This window comes from Podarcis gaigeae (genome assembly GCF_964106915.1).
Source record: "Podarcis gaigeae genome assembly, chromosome: 6".
NCBI lineage: Eukaryota > Metazoa > Chordata > Lepidosauria > Squamata > Lacertidae > Podarcis > Podarcis gaigeae.
In genome coordinates, this window is record NC_139682.1 from 34,066,158 (window position 1) to 34,083,284 (window position 17,127).

The 17,127-nt window shown below is 41.9% G+C and overlaps 2 protein-coding genes across 7 annotated transcripts; one reads left to right on the forward strand and one right to left on the reverse strand.

The window, feature by feature from the left end:
- Window positions 1-1,796: 1,796 nt before the first annotated feature.
- TSHB (thyroid stimulating hormone subunit beta) lies at window positions 1,797-12,697 on the reverse strand. 2 transcript variants are annotated; one of them, XM_083746071.1, is made up of 4 exons: window positions 12,621-12,697; window positions 8,615-8,762; window positions 3,399-3,567; window positions 1,797-2,143 (listed from the first exon to the last, which is right to left on the reverse strand). In XM_083746071.1, exons 2-4 carry the CDS (start codon window positions 8,647-8,649, stop codon window positions 1,901-1,903), a joined length of 447 nt encoding a protein of 148 aa, XP_083602197.1. In that variant the 5' UTR covers window positions 8,650-8,762; window positions 12,621-12,697; the 3' UTR covers window positions 1,797-1,900. The 2 variants fall into 2 exon arrangements, with proteins under 2 accessions (XP_083602197.1, XP_083602198.1); XM_083746072.1 differs by lacking the exons at window positions 8,615-8,762; window positions 12,621-12,697 and adding an exon at window positions 5,021-5,733.
- LOC310847871 (uncharacterized protein) lies at window positions 10,231-17,112 on the forward strand. Of its 5 annotated transcripts, none has more exons than XM_083746055.1 (5): window positions 10,231-13,000; window positions 13,224-13,346; window positions 13,721-14,586; window positions 15,685-15,849; window positions 16,655-17,112. In XM_083746055.1, exons 3-5 carry the CDS (start codon window positions 14,130-14,132, stop codon window positions 16,888-16,890), a joined length of 858 nt encoding a protein of 285 aa, XP_083602181.1. In that variant the 5' UTR covers window positions 10,231-13,000; window positions 13,224-13,346; window positions 13,721-14,129; the 3' UTR covers window positions 16,891-17,112. The 5 variants fall into 5 exon arrangements, with proteins under 5 accessions (XP_083602181.1, XP_083602183.1, XP_083602180.1 ...); XM_083746057.1 differs by lacking the exon at window positions 13,224-13,346 and having other exon boundaries at window positions 10,234-10,326; window positions 11,221-11,354; window positions 14,088-14,586; XM_083746054.1 differs by lacking the exon at window positions 13,224-13,346 and having other exon boundaries at window positions 10,236-10,544; window positions 11,221-11,354; window positions 14,088-14,586.
- Window positions 17,113-17,127: the final 15 nt, after the last annotated feature.

The window sequence follows — 17,127 nt, forward strand, 5'->3', positions numbered from 1 at the left end:
TTCGAAGACAGAGGTCCTATGGCTAGGTCAGGATGGCATGGGGATGAGGGACCAACTCCCTTCTCTTGCGGGGGCCCAATTAGTGCCATTGCCTTCCGTTAAGAGTTTGGGTGTAATCCTTGACGCCTCCCTTTCCATGGAGGCGCAAGTTACAGCAACAGCCAAGGCAACATTTTTCCACCTTCGCCGCATCAAGCAGTTGATCCCTTACCTTTCCCGCCCCGACCTGGCCTCAGTGATCCATGCGACGGTCATCTCCAGGCTTGACTACTGTAATTCGTTCTACGCGGGGCTGCCCTTGAAGCTGTCCCAGAAACTCCAGCAGGTACAGAATGCTGCAGCAAGGCTCCTCACGGGGTCTCTGCCATGGGAGCATATTCACCCAGTGCTTTTCAAGCTGCACTGGCTCCCGGTGGAGTACAGGGTCAGATTTAAGGTACTGCTTTTGACCTTTAAAGCCCTTCACGGCCTAGGACCCTAGTACCTACGGGACCGCCTCTCCTGGTATGCCCCACAGAAAGCCTCAAGGTCCATAAATAACAACACCCTAGTGGTCCCAGCCCTAAGGAAGTTAGATTGGCTTCAACCAGAGCCAGGGCCTTTTCAGCTCTGGCTCTGGCCTGGTGGAACGCTCTGCCTCATGAGACCAGGGCCCTGCAGGATCCGATTTCTTTCCGCAGGGCCTGTAAGAGTTGTTCCGCCTGGCCTTTGGCTTGGAGCCAATTTGATTCCCTCCCCTTCTTTTTTCTTTTCCTTCTCCTGCGATGAGGCTACATTTTAATATTTTAATGTTCCATTATTTTAATGTTGTATTTTATTTTTGTTTTTAAGTTGTAATCATTCATCTTGTTTTTATTATTGCTTGTAAGCTGCTCTGAGCCCGGCCTTGGCTGGGGAGGGCGGGGTATAAATAAAAAATTATTATTATTATTATTATTATTATTATTATTATTATGAATACATTTGCATAAGCCTTGCCAATTTTCTAAATGAATTGAAATGACCCTAGTCTTCTGAAAGATGTGCTTTATCCATATAGCTCACTAGGCAACCACCTGTCACTATGTATGCTCAGCAGAAGTAGCTTTTGCTATGCTCTGGGTGATGGTTCAGTTTCTAGCTATACCCTGCCTGCCCCCCCCCCCCAGTTGTCTACCTTCATTATACACATGATTATTTTATATGGCTAGTTAACAATGTTGTAATGAACACAACTAGCACTCTAGTCCAAAGAAAACCAAGAGTCCTGTGGGTACCTAATTTATTATGGCATGAAATTTCTCAGAATCATAGAGTTGGAAGGGACCCAAGGGTCATCTAGTCCAACCCCTTCCAATGCAGGAATCCCAGCTAAAGCATCCATCACAGATGCTGTCTACAATTATTTGCGATATAGTAATATAGTCTTTGGAGTGCCACAGGGGTCTTGATCTCCATGGTTATTAATACTTGACGCAGCAATGGTAAAGACTGACAAGCAAATCACAGGAGCTAATGAAATATTGGTGTAGCTGTCAGTGCTGAGAACAGCATAGCAATTCTGGCCGAACATACAACTTCCCTTCTCTATCAAAGCATGAATGGAAGGGGCTGGCTTGTTTTGCTTTTCCTCAGGAAGGAGAATGAATCCAACAAAAGAATGTGGATTCCTTGTGTCTGTACAACCACACAGAGGCACCTTTGTAACACTGATGAAAATTATTTTTGTTTCTGTGAGTCGGAATGGATAAAATGGAAAACAGCAGCTGACTGTGTTTTTTTAAAAAAAATGTCTAAATAATTTTACATAACAAGTGTTGGATATGCTAACCATTCTATTTATTCTTGGATGCCCAAAACTTGCCATGTGACAGAAGGGATAGTGTGTCTTTGTGCGCAAGAGAGAGAAAAAGAAGGGGCCTTATAGGTTATGTAGCTTCTGAGGTATAGTGCAATAATCAGTGCTGCTTGCCTCATGCACACAGTCGCTATAGTCAGTGTTGCATTTCCCACACTTGCAGCTCACGGCCACAGGATAGGAATAGTAGGAGACGACATGGTGTTGACAGCCAGGGATCATCACAGTCTTGTACACCATGTCCTTGTATGTGCACACTTCCTGGGACAGGGCGCTCTGGGGCAGCAGCTTCTTACCATTGCTGTCCTGTAAGAGAATGCCAGTGGTTATTGCTTTTTGCTTAATCCTACCCGCATAATTTATGTTGTGTTCAGATAGAAATCTCTCCCTCTCATCCCTCCCCAACAGTCACATTTTTGTAACTGTTGCTCAAGCAAGAAAGGCCATTTCATCCTTGTGAGGGGTTTTCAAGCTATGACATATACATAGTCCCACCATAATGTTGAATTTGTGGTACAAGCTTGGTTCCTTGTGTGGTTCCTTGGCATGATTATTTGGTGGAGGGTTGCTGAGCAGGATCAAATTCCTAAATATCCACAGATTGGTTGTGACCTCTTGGCCCTCTTGGTTTGTCCCATTACTTTAATAGTTAATCTGAAATTATATATTTTGGTTTTTTCACTTTCTGAATTGGCCCTCCACTTTTCTAGTGGCCATTTGCTTCCTGAACATCTGCTCATTCTTTCAACATTTACCTTCATTAAACTGCTGGAACTTTGCTAACCCTGCTTTTCAACCTGTTGCTCAGGTACCCTTTTGAGTGCAATCTTTCACCATGACCTTAAATTTTTCAGATCCAATTTGTTGCCAATACATACTGCTCTTAGTTCCCACGCATCAGTTATTGATGGTCATTGTAATAATTGCAATTCCCCGCCCCCCCCCCGGCCACATTCTTCTCACCTACAGCCCTTCATCGCTGTTCTTTTGTTTTGGTTGATATTTATGAGGGTCATATTGATTCCACCTCTCTCTACCCACACTCCTGGCACTCCATTACTGAAGACCATGAGGAAGAGCTACTACAACACCAACCCTAAACCAGCATCATGTAATGGGTGAGGGCCTGCTGTGTGCTGGTGGGGTGAAGTCACATTCTCCACTTCCTTTAGTGCCCTATAATCCACATGGCTAACCCAAATTTCATGAGAATAAAAAAAGCAAAAAATAATTATTGAATGTGCTCAAGGAAAATAATTTCCTCAAAAATTAAGAAAATGTCATAGTAGAAGCAAGATCATAGTTTGCGACAGATAACTGTCCTTGATCACTTCCATTTCTCTGAAAAGTCCATTGATTCAAGGCCTCGACTACCCCAGTGTCTCCCATTTCACCTCCACATTCAGTATAATGCCTCAAACCGTTATATCACCTCATTCGTCTTCCCTGTTGTCTAATAATCCTTTCCTATTTACTCCATAGGTCCTAGGCTACTTATTAAACTCTCTCTTTTTTCCTAACCAACCAAGAAGGGACTCAATAGTGTGTTGTAAGAACATACCCGTGTCATGCAGTATCCTTCACAGATGGTGGTGTTGATGGCCAGGCAGAAGGCACATTCTCTCTTCTCCACGTGGATGATGTACTCAACGGGGACACAAAGGGACATGCTCTGCCCCAAAGTCAGGGCAAAGACTAGGAAGAGAGAGGTGAAAGGGGCAGGATTCATGCTGCATGCAAAAACAAAGCAAGGCAAAGTCACATTAGACATTGTGAAGTCAGGAGTAGCTTATTAACAGAATATAAGGGACTTTCCCAGTCTCCGTTGCCAAATTCTCTGATCTTTTTTCTGTGCAATCAGGTACATGGGTTCTCTGTGTACATAAACATAAAGAATAACTAGCAAGCTATTTGTGCCCTAGCTAGACTGATGGAAGGCAGGTCCAAGTGGGAAATTCCTAGTTAAACTATAATATGTACATCTGCAAAGACAAGGAGTATCTTGAAGAAAGACAATTGTCCTGACACACAGAATCTCTGCATCAAGGCTACCTTGCCCTTCTCTTCCTCCTGTCATTCCCATGCGCTTGCATATCTAAGGATCAGCAATGCTTAAAAAGTACCCTTGAGCTTCAGGGTGCATGCATATATAACTTGGACAATAATGATTATGTTCTGCCAATCATACAGTAGCAAGCATTCTTAAATGTTGGAATAAAAAAGCAATGGAAGGTTTTCTCTAGGCTGAGCAGAGAAACACATAACAATTCAGTACATGGTTGCCTCAGTCTAAAACCTCTGTGCAAACTAAGAACAGCCCCAGTAAAACCAAAGTTAATGATACTGTAAAAAGAGGTCAAACATAATGCTCAGGATTTGTAAGCCATAAGCTAGTAATATGGTATCGCTTGGGGAAATAGAGCTCCTTCTGCTAAGAGTGTCAGGTTGAATGAACAAAGCGATGACAGAATGGCAAGCCTCTGGCTGATGCCACAGAATGCTCCCTAGGAAAAGTCCTTTTTCTGAGGGCTTCTCCAGATTCATTGAACATTCATTCGAATTTGCTTGCAGAAAGCTTACACAGAGGTTAGACACTGGGCAGTATCAATTTTCCTCATCCTGTCAGTGCAAGGATAACTGCTTGTGCGACAGGATTTTTCTCTGTTTTCTCCCTGCGTGCAGACTCTGCAGCCTCACCAAATCTGCTTTGGAAAGTTGGGAGAACCGCCAGAACAGATTTAGCGGGGCACAAGGGAGGAGAAAGGTGAATTCTATTGTGCAAGCAGAAATCCTTGCATTGTGCGGACATTTACTTAATGCTATAATGGATACAAGCCCATGTCTGGTCTTTAATGATCATCCATCCTGATTTGCTTGTGCAGTGTCCATACATCTTCCTGCAACTCATTAATTCATGCCATGCTTTTCAGTACATTTCCTGTGACTTTCCTTACTGCAAACAGCCTGTCTTTAAAAAGGTAGATTTGTTGTAATAGGGTGAGCAAGCAATTTAATTGCACACGTCTAAATTTATGATATACACTTAAATCCCTCCTGCAAAATAGTGACAGTGTGGATTCTGGAGGCACCCTGACAGTAGGGCACAAGTTGCCAACATCTACAAATATGCAGTCATTCCTGAATTCCCCACATACTTACATAGAACACTGGCCAGACACCCACCTATCAGCCGTGAAGTGATGCCAAACTGGAAAGACCGTCAGCCGGCTCTTTCCTTCATACAAGAACCAGATTCTTCATTGATTCTGCTTCAGACGCAATAAGTCCAGCACAAACTCTGAGTGCATTTTATACTCCTCTGGTTAATTCCTGGCTGATCTACCTGTTTATGTAATTGCATTAATTGCTACTTCTAATCTCTGTAATATCTACTGAAGATTCATACTTGTCCATTCAGGAAATGTAATTGAGATATGGAGAACTATAACATCTCCGCCTAGCAGCTGGATGGCACAGCTAATTAATTTAATATTCATTCTTCACTTACCACAACATGAAAATACATATATATGGATTTAGGAAAGCCTTTGTTGACATTGGCAATTGCCGGGAAAGAACTGCCATGGAAGAGAAGCAAGCCCAGTTTGCAGATCAGGGGGTCTTAGGATAGATTTGAATGGTGATGGAAGAACATAGAGGTCTATATGTGAAATTCTCAGCAACCCTTAACAAACTACAGAGGCCAGAATTATTTGAGAGAAAGAATGTGCTTTGAATGTGCCTTAAAGATATAGGTAAAGGTGGGGACATGGGACATAGGACATGGGTGGCGCTGTGGTGTAAACCACTGAGCCTCTTGGCTTGCCAATTAGAAGGTCAGCGGTGAGATCTTGTTGCTCTATCCCAGCTCCTGCCAACTCTTTCCATGTGCTCTGGTTTCCGCCACGGTGTTCTATTCTGGCCACATGACTCGGAAAGCTGTCTGTGGACAAACACCAGATCCCTCGGCCTGAAAGCGAGATGAGCACTGCAACCCCAATACAGTGGTACCTCGCAAGACGAAATTAATTTGTTCCGCGAGTCTTTTCGTCTTGCGAGTCTTTTCGTCTTGCGAAGCACGGTCAAGTCGCAACTGCACCTCTTCAAGCGGTTTTAAGAAAAAGGAAACAAACTCGCAAGACATTTTCGTCTTGCGAAGCAAGCCCATAGGGAAATTCGTCTTGCGAAGCAACTCAAAAAACGAAAAACTCTTTTGTCTTGCGAGTTTTTCGTTTTCCGAGGCATTCGTCTTGCGAGGTACCACTGTAGTTGCCTTTGACACAACCGTCCAGGGATCCTTTACCTTTACCTTTTTTTAAAAGGTATAGCATGTATGTGGCCTCAGCTGAATGCATCCCTGTAGTTCAGGACTGTGCCTAGAAATGGTAAATGTGGATCATGCGACTGGCTGCATCGGGCTGGTGACTGGTCTATTTGACCGGAAAGCCAGAAGTCATTTTCATTATTCAGTCTGTGGGACATTTTTGTTTCTCCTCTCTTCTCAAGGTCTCTAAAAATAGATCTACATCATGGCAAAAGGGGCTTAAGTGTCCAAAAGCAACACTAATTAATTTGACTTTCTATAATAAATCTCTTAAACCTATGCTATGATGAGTCAAGTTCTTTATTACGGTCATAGACCAGCATAAGCATAACATCTAAATAAATAGCATAACAGTATGAATCTAAGTGAATAATTATTAAATAAATAAGAGCAAGAACCAAACATATACATAGAATACTTAATTAGGCATAGATAATGGGTGAGTAAAAATTTATAAGAAAAATTAAAAGATCGGTTAACACAGCTATATGGGGTGGGCTTCAGAAGTGCAGATCTAACAATATTGGCCTTCAGGATTGAATTGTAGCATAGACCATTCTCCGTTGAATATCTATCACGGCAGCGCAAAATCTGGCGAATGAATATGTAACTTCTGGGGTCTCGTCATGTAGTAATAGGGAGATGTTGTGTTGTTCTGAATGCCCAGGAAACTTATATAAGATGGGTTGGATAAACCTAGTTCAAATGTCTATATAATATTGGCAATAAAGAAGGGCATGCTCCGTTGTTTCCTGCTGGCCAAAGCCACATGGACATGAGTTTGTTATTATCTCATTGTTATATAATCTTTCCCAGGTGGCCCTAATTCAGAAATGGGGGCCCTCAGCAGATGGGTGGACCCTGGATTTCTGCAGGAAATAAATTGTGTGAGAGTGAGGAACTAAGCAGGGGTACATTCAGAGAATGACTGTCAGGTGCTCCGTCTGAGAATCCAGGGGAGTCTTCACATATGATATCTTTGGAACATTGCCAGATCTAAATGTAAGTACAGCATCAGTACAACGGTCCTATTAATTTTAGCCAGATAATGGTGCATTGGATTGAGTGCAGCAATCATCACCATGGGTTTACATGAGCGGGTTCTATTTCTTCTTTTGTTCAGCTTTGAAACACTGGTGGGACATTATTTTATTTATTTAAAACATTTTTATTGCACCCTTCAGCAAAATTTATTCCAAGAAAGGAAGGAAGAAGTGACTAGTACGGAACAGAAAAAGCAGCAATACTTAGAAGTAGGTAAAATGTACTTTCAAAGCCAGTAGATGAACCTTCTAAAAGTTGTTGGACTCCAACTCCTATCGGCTTCAGCTAGCATGGCCGGTAGTCAAAGATGATGGGAGTTGTAGCACAGCAACATCACCTTTTTCTCCAAGATTCTCTCTCTCTGCCCCCCTCAATTCTCACAACAACCTTTGAGGCAGGTTAGACTGAGAGATGGTGGCTGGCCCAATAGACCCACAGTGAGCTTCTTGGCCGGGTAGGGATTTGAACCCTGCTCTGCCAGACCCTAGTCCAACACTCTAACCACTACACTACATTGGCTCTAGACATACTCAGTGTCTAGTTTGCCCTACATCAGATCAAGGTCCACTTAACATGCCAGGAATATGCATAGCTCTTTAAGTTGTTCCAATAAAGACAAAATCTCATTTATTTATTTTTAAGAGCCTTTGTTTATATCTTTGGTGGAAAGGGAGTGGATGAGGGAGTCTGACCAATGGGGAGAGGATGTGTAATAATACAAGGCAGGGCTTGTAAGCAGGCAAACTTCAGAGGTAGATGTTTTGGGCCATTATTGCATTGCCTAGATGGGGAAGGGGTGTGAACTGGGGTGTGGAATCTCCTCTTGGGCATCTATCAGATGTGTTTAGCTAAAGAGAAAACAGATATCATCATGGGGTGAGGTTGATGCTTGAAATATGCCTATCCTATGCTTGAGCAAATGCATATTTGGTCTAATGAAATTTGTGAAACAGCTGGCAGGGTTTGTGCAGGCCATCATGTAAATATTTTAATATAAAAATATTATTATTTATTATTTATGTTAGAATAAATAAAGTATTTAGGTGTCTTAAATACCAGACCAGCTTCACAGCTCCTCAGCTGAAGATTCTGAGGTTTCATCTAGGAGACAAATTCTCACTCCAAGACAATGAGGCAAGAGACTCCATATAGTAAAAGTCCCTTGCACTAGGTTGTAGTTATGCCTTTTTCTGAATACACTCCTCTGTCATGTACCAGATCTTTCCACAATTCCCCTCATTAAGAGACCTCTTCAGAATCTACTATACCGTGGTAGTCCAGCTCCATTTCTGATTTATCTAAGGCACACTTGCTTCCCAGCTGGTTACATGACTTGTCCATGTGCCGCTTAAACTCTAGGATCTCCATCCAATGACAGCCAGTTTAAGTATTAATCATTCATCTCTAACCTTTCTCCTAAGCAAAACATCCTTCTCACTGACATCAATGAGTTGCACTTTCATGAAACAGAAGATACCGCTGCCGTGTTGCCGTCAGATGAGTAATCCCAGGAACCCAAATATCAGGGCACTGGATGTGCCTCAATGATAAGCAATGCTACAGAAAATGCAAAAGATGACTATTTAAAAGCAGGCAAGATGATGATGTCACATTTGTTGTAAAAATGTGCCAGTATTCTGAAAAGATTGTTAAGGGATGCAGACCTAATTATTCTGCTACAGCACACAACGGAGGGACAACGAAACAAAACAAAGCCTGGAAGATTTGTGGGATGAAAAGTTAGGATTTCAGAAGGAAGTCACAATGGGAAATGAAACAGTATGTTTGCCCTGAAACTTTTGAAGGCACAAACACTATTGAAATTGGGATTGCATAGAAGCAGCCAGACACCACCTTGAGCACAAATCATCAGGAGTGTACAGTTAAAACCCCCCACATCTGGATAGTCCCTAAGTTGTCACAAAACTGAATCTAGGGTCCCTTCAAGTGTCCTTACTGTGCATTCATAATGAGCTCTCATCAATAATTGCAATCACCCCCATCTCCAGCATTAGCTGCCACATTATATTGCCCAAGTAGGAACAGATAAATGTTGTCTCCTGCTTTCAAAGTCTAGAAGCCGCAATGGCTTACAAAGTTTCAAAGTACAAATTGTGTTCTTCGGTTATTGTGCTTTTTATTATAAAATTATAAACTAAATCTAAATAAGTAGAATAAAATAAATCTAAATACCTATTCCTGCATTTCAGGGAGTTGGACTAGACAGGCATGTCCAACTCCCAAGAGACTGTGATCTACTCCCACTATAAAAAAAACTGGCAGTGATTTCTTTATTTTTTGCCAGGCCAGGATCACACGATCAACCAGGATCGACCAGGGACACCCCACAATAGACTGGTTGGACATGCCTGAACTAGATGATCCTCAGGATCGCTCCCAGCTCTACAATTCTAAGATTCTAGGAATGCATCAGAATAAGCATAGCATGGGTTGGGGAGGAAAAATGGGCAGTGAGGAAGCAACAGCAGTTTGTGCTTCTGAAGTGAGCATGCAGATTATACACAATATTTTGAATGTCCAATTAGGGAGAATTTGTTCCTGAACTAGAACAGGGATTTGCCAGATGTTGGTAGGTTTTGATTCCAGATTGACACTTCCATATGTGGTATGCTGATGTAGGAGCATTCACTTCCATTATCACCATGGACCAGTATCCACTCCTGGAAAAGTACACTCTTGCCATTAGCATCTGAATGCATCCAATGCAGAGCCAAAACTCAAGCATGTCTTAGACTGGATTAGAAGATCAACACATGGTAGGTGAGGTGTCCTAGAACTGGGCTGCTGTTATCCGTGCTTTGCTTTTGGGTTTGAGACTGAGTTATTGTTTTTCTGTGACCTTTTGTATGAAAAAGATGGATTGATTTAATCCTTGCCAGCACTAGTCACAGGTTAATCATTCACTTGCAGTATGAATCATTAAACTGTTTTCACAGGCCTAATTCGTTAACAATTTGAGTACATTTACTTCCTGCTTATATGTAAGGTAAAGTATTGTTCCCAGAATCTTGGAGCAGATGTGGCTGGTTTCTGAAGGATGAGTACAAGAAAATATTAATGGTGCGGCATTGGACTTGTGGCAGTGACTTCAGAACTATAAGTACATATGGTTGTTACTTTTCTTCATATGTGAAAGATTGGCTTAGTTTCTAGTCTGAGGAAAATAACCAGCAAACATAAGAGCAGCTTGGTTTGTCAAACAAGATTCATTTTTCAAGACTTTGCTTCTGTTTCCTCATGAATTAGTCTTCTGTTTCTGCTGTGGCAAATCTGGGAAGGGTCACCTAGAACGTTCTTGTCATATCTCTGCAGCCCAAGGCAAACCAGACTACAGTACATTGTTGGTTAATTACTAAATCTTTCCTAAACTATTTCTGTACTCATCAGAAAACAAACTGGTGAGAAATTCCGGAAGGGTGTCTGTGTCCCCTAAAACAGCCTCTGTTAATGGGCGGCTCTCCAGATGTGGTTGGAGTACAACTCACATCATCTCTCACTTCTGGCTGGGACTGAGGGGAATTGAAGTTCAACAGGCTCTGGAGTGCCACCCATTAGCCACCCATGTGCTAGTTATTTGCACTGAATTCTTTTCACCTTCTTCTTTGTAGCCCTCTTTCTATGCAGATCATGTATCCAACTTTGTTCTGATTTGGAATGTCTCTATGATGCAACTATCATGTGACTATCTCTCTTGTTTCTGAAAAATAAGTAGGGCTATGATCAAAAGCACAGTGGCTTTAATACTCTTCTTATTCTTGAGAAGGAAATTGTTAAAGTCTTCCTTTTAAGAATTGGGAAAGATCATTCCATGGGGATAGTTGTAGAAACTGTTTTGTTGATACACCTGTCAATTCATGTTGTGCTGCAACACAATCTTATGGTACATACATATCATTTCTTGTTAAGTTTCTCAGCTATATTCAAATGACAGGCCAGGCCAGCCCAGCCCAGCCAATAATTGTTCTGCATGACTAACCTTAGAATTCTTTTATAGTTTTCCGTTACCATAGAGATCTCTATGGGCTTTGCCCAGCCCTGCAGTGAACATATCCCAAGTAATTAAACAAACAGAAACACGCTAAGGCTAAGTATCTGTTACTCGGGCCGTTGCTGCCGTCATCATCTTTGGTGAGTTTCAAGAGATTTGGATTGTGTGTGTGTGTGTGTGTGTGTTAGGGGAGTGTATGGCTTTGGATGAATCACAGATCTCAAGCTGAAGAAGAGTGCTTTGGGGGGATTCTGGGCCTGCCTGAGAAGCAGGAGTTAGATAAGTATGGGTTTGTCTACACTTCTGCTTGTCTCACCACTTTCCCCCAGGAAAACCTACTCCGTACTGATGAATCAGAGCAAATGTCAATCGAGTCTTCCATGGATTTGTGATTCAGCAGTAGAGAGCAGGTTTTCCTAGAAAAAGCTGTGGGACAAACAGAAAACCACTCAGACCCGTGCCTAGAAAGCACAGGAGAAGTGGAAAACCCCTTGGGCCCGAGCTTTCTCGGCATGGGACAAGAGAAAGTGTAGAGCGGCACGTAAATAATGTAAATAAAAAATCTACTTGCTGCAGCTTCTTGTCAGTTTGCCAGGTTGCGAGCTTGGAATTGCCTTCTAAACTTGAATTATGCTGATGAACTGGAGGAGTAGGCAGACGTGCCTTCGGTTGTCCCTCCCTATTCCAGCCTGTGACTTGGCCTGTGCCTCAGGCGGCAGGATCCACTGAAGCAGCGGGTCCCAATGTTGATCTCTCCCCCCACCCCCACCCCCGTTCCTGATGTATATCTTTCCTCACCTTTTCTTTCCTGGGGGGGGGGGGGAGGAGAGAGCCATTTTGGAGTTCACCTCAGGTGTCGAAATGTCTTGGGCTGGCCCTGATCCATATCCTTAGATTCATAATTCAAGTCCTGTTCTTTCCAGCAAACAGGAGATGGAGAATAAGATGTTTCCTTGTCTCCTGATTCAGCAGTAGATTCAAAGATAAAGGTCAACTACAAGTTAACAACCTGTTACCCAAATATTATTTGCATATGGAATCCACTATGGCCATGATTTTCAGTTACCATTGTATTTCATGAATCTGTCTGTCTCTATTGTTGATTATTCACCAAAGCCAGACTAAATGTATTTCCATCAGAAGTACTAAATAGCAGACTGTCTGTCAGAATAGGCTCTCCTTATGTTCTCATGGTTTTGACTCTATGAAGAATATCCTACTACAATGTCAGCAGTTCAAACAAGCCAGAGATCAATTAATTAAACCCTTATTGGTAAACTTAACTGGAAAAATCTGAAGCCTTCTACCTTTAAGTACGGTACCTCCTTGGAGATATGTCAAACAATACTACCCTGCCCGTGGCTAAATTCCTCTTAGAAGTAATAAGAAATAGAAACTTATGGTACATGCTCTGGATAAAACATATTGGCCGCCTTGGAATCCTTTCCCTGTATTTCTGTTTTATTTTGCTTTTGAAAATTCTTCTGTGGGTCTTTGGACCAAAATAAAGAATGTTATCTTATAACTTACCAGCGTAGTTCTTTTGAGTATCTGGTTCTGGTAGTGCTATGAAAACTGTTAAGCCCTTCACATTAACACAGGGTATTCATACCCTAGCAGAGTACAGTGTTGATAAGCCCCAGCGGAGGCAAAGGTTACAAGTTTTCAGTATGCCAAAGGCCAATTATTATTGTTCCACATTCACAGCTCATGATTACAAACTGCATCAATCATCTTCATCCTATTTGCCCTGTGAGGTCTGACACTACCTTTCACATACAGATAGGTAGCCGTGTTGGTCTGCCATAGTCAAACCAAAAAAAATTCCTTCCAGTAGCACCTTAAAGACCAACTAAGTCAGTTCTTGGTATGAGCTTTCGTGTGCATGCATGGTATCTGAAGAAGTGTGCATGCACACGAAAGCTCATACCAAGAACTGACTTAGTTGGTCTTTAAGGTGCTACTGGAAGGAATTTTTTTTGTTTTTACCTTTCACATGTTACTGATAGGAATCTAAGACTCAGTAAATTAATTGCTCAGGGCTGAATCGAGCATATATCAAAGTTAACCCAAGTCCAAGGAAAACATGCTATCACAGTTGTGACATGCTAAGGCTCCATTTATGTATTTCTGCTGAGGTAAAGGTAAAGGTAAAGGTACCCCTGCCCGTACGGGCCAGTCTTGACAGACTCTGGGGTTGTGCACCCATCTCACTTAAGAGGCCAGGGGCCAGCGCTGTCCGGAGACACTTCCGGGTCACGTGGCCAGCGTGACATCACTGCTCTGGCGAGCCAGAGCCGCACACGGAAACGCCGTTTACCTTCCCGCTGGTAAGCGGTCCCTATTTATCTACTTGCACCCGGAGGTGCTTTCGAACTGCTAGGTTGGCAGGCGCTGGGACCGAGCAGCGGGAGCGCACCCCGCCGCAGGGATTCGAACCGCCGACCTTTCGATCGGCAAGTCCTAGGCGCTGAGGCTTTAACCCACAGCGCCACCTGCGTCCCAGCATCTGCTGAGGTACATGCCTTCAATAAGCTATGGAATTGACAATGAAGCATTGAAATACTTGGTTTGGTGATAAAGGCTTCTGCTGGCTCTACTCAGAGCATCCATGTTTGTCTCTTACCTCTCAAGGGGCAGAATCAATTGGTAATTACAGGGGATGTGTGTTTCTAACCCTACTTGTCTCTCTCAGTGTCTCTCTCAGACCAGAGAGGTGTATGCCTTATATGAAAGAACTATTAATTGAGAAGATAAAGTTTAATGCCTTCTGCTCTTTTACACCTCTAAATGCTTTTGCAGAGAACCTAGCAGAAGCAATTTTAATTTATACCCATAACTCTGTTATTGTTGTTTTAAATATGTTTCCACAGGAGAAAAAGCTAACATAATTGACGAGGAAAAAACAGAAAGCTATGACGGACAAAAGAACATATGTTTGCCTTGTAGTCTCCATCATACTGAAGACAGTTTCACTTCAGACTACAAACTACATCCCAGCAATGAATACCACATCTAGGACTGAAGGGCTGACCGTTTCCAGTACAGAAGCAGGCAACATCACTATATTGCAGAATGGAAGTGCCAGCTTGAGTACATTCGCAACAACAGTGAATATTACCAACTTTCCTACGCTTCTACAAAGCACCCATTCTCCTCATACAGAAACATCAGCTATGACTGCTGAAGCCAAAACTGAGATGACATTTCCAACAGAGTCATTCTCTACTAATTCTACACATCAAGCCACAGTTGAAGATTTCAATGTCACAACTTCAGCTACCACATTAAAACCGACAGTCCAGCCTTCTAGTACTGCACCACCTATCACCAGCAAGGGCTACCTTTCAGTTTCAGCAATTCAGTTTCCAGGTACGGTAGGTCTGATGGACAAAATATAAAGTTACAGGCAAACACATGTAAACTGAGACCTGATGCTGTGATGTTGTTTTATAGTGAAAAGCTATGTTAAGAGTAGAGAAGTGGCAGGAGGAGGAGTGCCTCCTGTTTATCTGCTCCAAATCACCCTTCCCACACCTAGCTTTTCCCCTATTGCTTCCAAATAGCATGTTTGTTCTTAGGAAAAGGTATCCCATCAGACTACAAGGACATATTGGAACAATGTTTACCTTCCTTTGTATGCACATTCGAAGGGTCACTCTTAAATTGTTTGATATTGAAAATGACACATGATGAAAGCATCTGTAGCAATAACTAGACTATTTTAGTAGTGACCCCCAAGACCCTAAATATACTTATCTAGAAGTCCCATTATCATTGACTGGACAAATGTGTGAATAAACATCCACACTGATTTGCAGTCAGCAGCACACTAAGCTATTTCAAACTAATAATAATAATAATAATAATAATAATAATAATAATAATAATAATTTATTTATATCCCGCCCATCTGGCTGAGTTTCCCCAGCCACTCTTGGTAGCTCCCAATCGAGTATTAAAAACAATACAGTATTAAATATTAAAAACTTCCATAAACAGGGCTACCTTCAGGTGTCTTTTAAAAATAGGATACTGTAGTTGCTTATTTCCTTGACATCTGACGATAGGGCATTCCAGAGGGCGGGCGCCACTACCTAGAAGGCCCTCTGTCTGGTTCCCTGTAACCTCTTCTCACAATGAGGGAACCGCCAGAAGGCCCTCGGTACTGAATCTCAGTGTCCGAGCTGAACAATGGGGGTGGAGACGCTCCTTCAGGTATACAGGACTGAGGCCATTTAGGGCTTTAAACGTCAGAACCAACACATTTAATTGTGCTCAGAAATGTACTGGGAACCAATGCAGATCTCTTCAAAGGCAGCCCCACGAAGAGCACATTGCAGTAGTCCAAGCGGGAGATAACTAGAGCATGCACGACTCTGGCGAGACAGTCCGCGGGCAGGTAGGTTTAAGTTTTACTGAGCTTTTTAAACTAAGTATTAGTAGGCTTTCTGTATTATTTCATTGCAGCAGAAGGAGCTGGTTTGAGCAATTCAGATACCATCCTAACCATATTTTTTGCCATTGTTCTCGCACTGACAATTCTCGGATTCATTATATATTTTTTCAATAAATATCGAAAACGAAGAGACCAATTTTCCCATCATCCACTTTATGATGCCTCTTTTGAAACAGGTTAGTATATTTTAATTCAAATACCAATATCATGTACAAGACTAATGAGTAATTATGGGAAGGGGCAATACTCAGCTTTTTATATTCATTCATAGTAGCTGTCTTCCCTTAGTCACTTACCAACCACTACATGCTAAGTAATGGAACGGCACAGCAAATGGTAACAATTTAAAACAGCTCCAAGAGGTACTACTGCTGTTTCTCAGTCTAGTGGTAAAATTAGCTGTTTGTTGTGTGGAGTGTAGAGTCTGAAATGGAAGTGGAGTTTCAGCAGCAGGAAACATTGGGTTTACCAGACAATGTGACAGTTTCCTGCTGGGAAAGGATACAGCCTAAATGCATGTATGAGAAAGTTTTTGAGTATCAATGTTTAGCTTTAAAAAATATTTCTGTTTTTTTGAAATATGTAAAGGAATAATGTTTATAACCAAGGGCCTGTGGCACAGAGTACTGGGTGCACAGATGCAAAAAACTTATTTGTGCTCATATCAAAGCCCCCTGAGCCTCTTGAGGTGCTACTGCAAAAGGCAAATGACCCTTTTGACCAGTGTAAGGGGCTGCCTCTGAAAGGAAGAACTAGAACATTCACATGTGCTGCTTTGAATCCATGCCAACATATTTCTATCCTCACTGGGTATGTTGTACATCTGAATTGGATACTGGCAATTTTCTATGAATCTACTTAAATTGTATCATTGCACAAGGAAGATTTTAAGTCTTTAGCTTTTTGGATTGATTCAGATTTGGATTGATCAGAAAAAGCTTGGATTCCCAGTAATATTTATTTTTTAAAAACTGTTTACAGTGGACAGATATGCTACTCCAGATGACACACTTGTAATATCAGGAGGCTTATATGATGCACCAAGAATTTCTAATTCCAACATGACAGTGTATGACGATGATGAGCTTCAGATTGATCAGTTACCATTTAGTGCTCAACCTGGACAATACAGACTGGAGTTTTTGCCTGGTGAAAAAGAAGTGGACTTTTCTTCAACTTATGAGGGAACATTTCAAATACCACCAGGAGGCATATAATTGTTGGAGCACAGGAACTCTTTTAAAGTGGCTTCAATAAATATTTGAACTTCTATCCAGCTCAATAAAAATAAGAAAATAAAATTAATAACGTATATTTATTTGAAAACAAGGAACACTTCCAGCAGTGGAATAGTTATCTGCTACTCAATGACAACGAATGACTTTCAATTTCATTGGTAATATTGTGCTTAATTAAATAACATGAGCCTTTTCTGATTCGTTCTTTCACTAACC

Excerpts from the sequence above, each read along its gene's own strand:
- TSHB (XM_083746071.1), bottom strand. The coding sequence starts at position 8,649 with ATGTCAGTGAGAAGGATGTTTTGCTTAGGAGAAAG. Across the intron at positions 3,568-8,614 it reads ATGTTTTGCTTAGGAGAAAG|CATGAATCCTGCCCCTTTCA; the intron begins GTTAGAGATGAA and ends TTTTGCATGCAG. Across the intron at positions 2,144-3,398 it reads AAGGATACTGCATGACACGG|GACAGCAATGGTAAGAAGCT; the intron begins GTATGTTCTTAC and ends ATTCTCTTACAG.
- LOC310847871 (XM_083746055.1), top strand. The coding sequence starts at position 14,130 with ATGACGGACAAAAGAACATATGTTTGCCTTGTAGTCTCCATCATACTG. Across the intron at positions 14,587-15,684 it reads TTCAGCAATTCAGTTTCCAG|CAGAAGGAGCTGGTTTGAGC; the intron begins GTACGGTAGGTC and ends ATTTCATTGCAG. Across the intron at positions 15,850-16,654 it reads TGATGCCTCTTTTGAAACAG|TGGACAGATATGCTACTCCA; the intron begins GTTAGTATATTT and ends AACTGTTTACAG.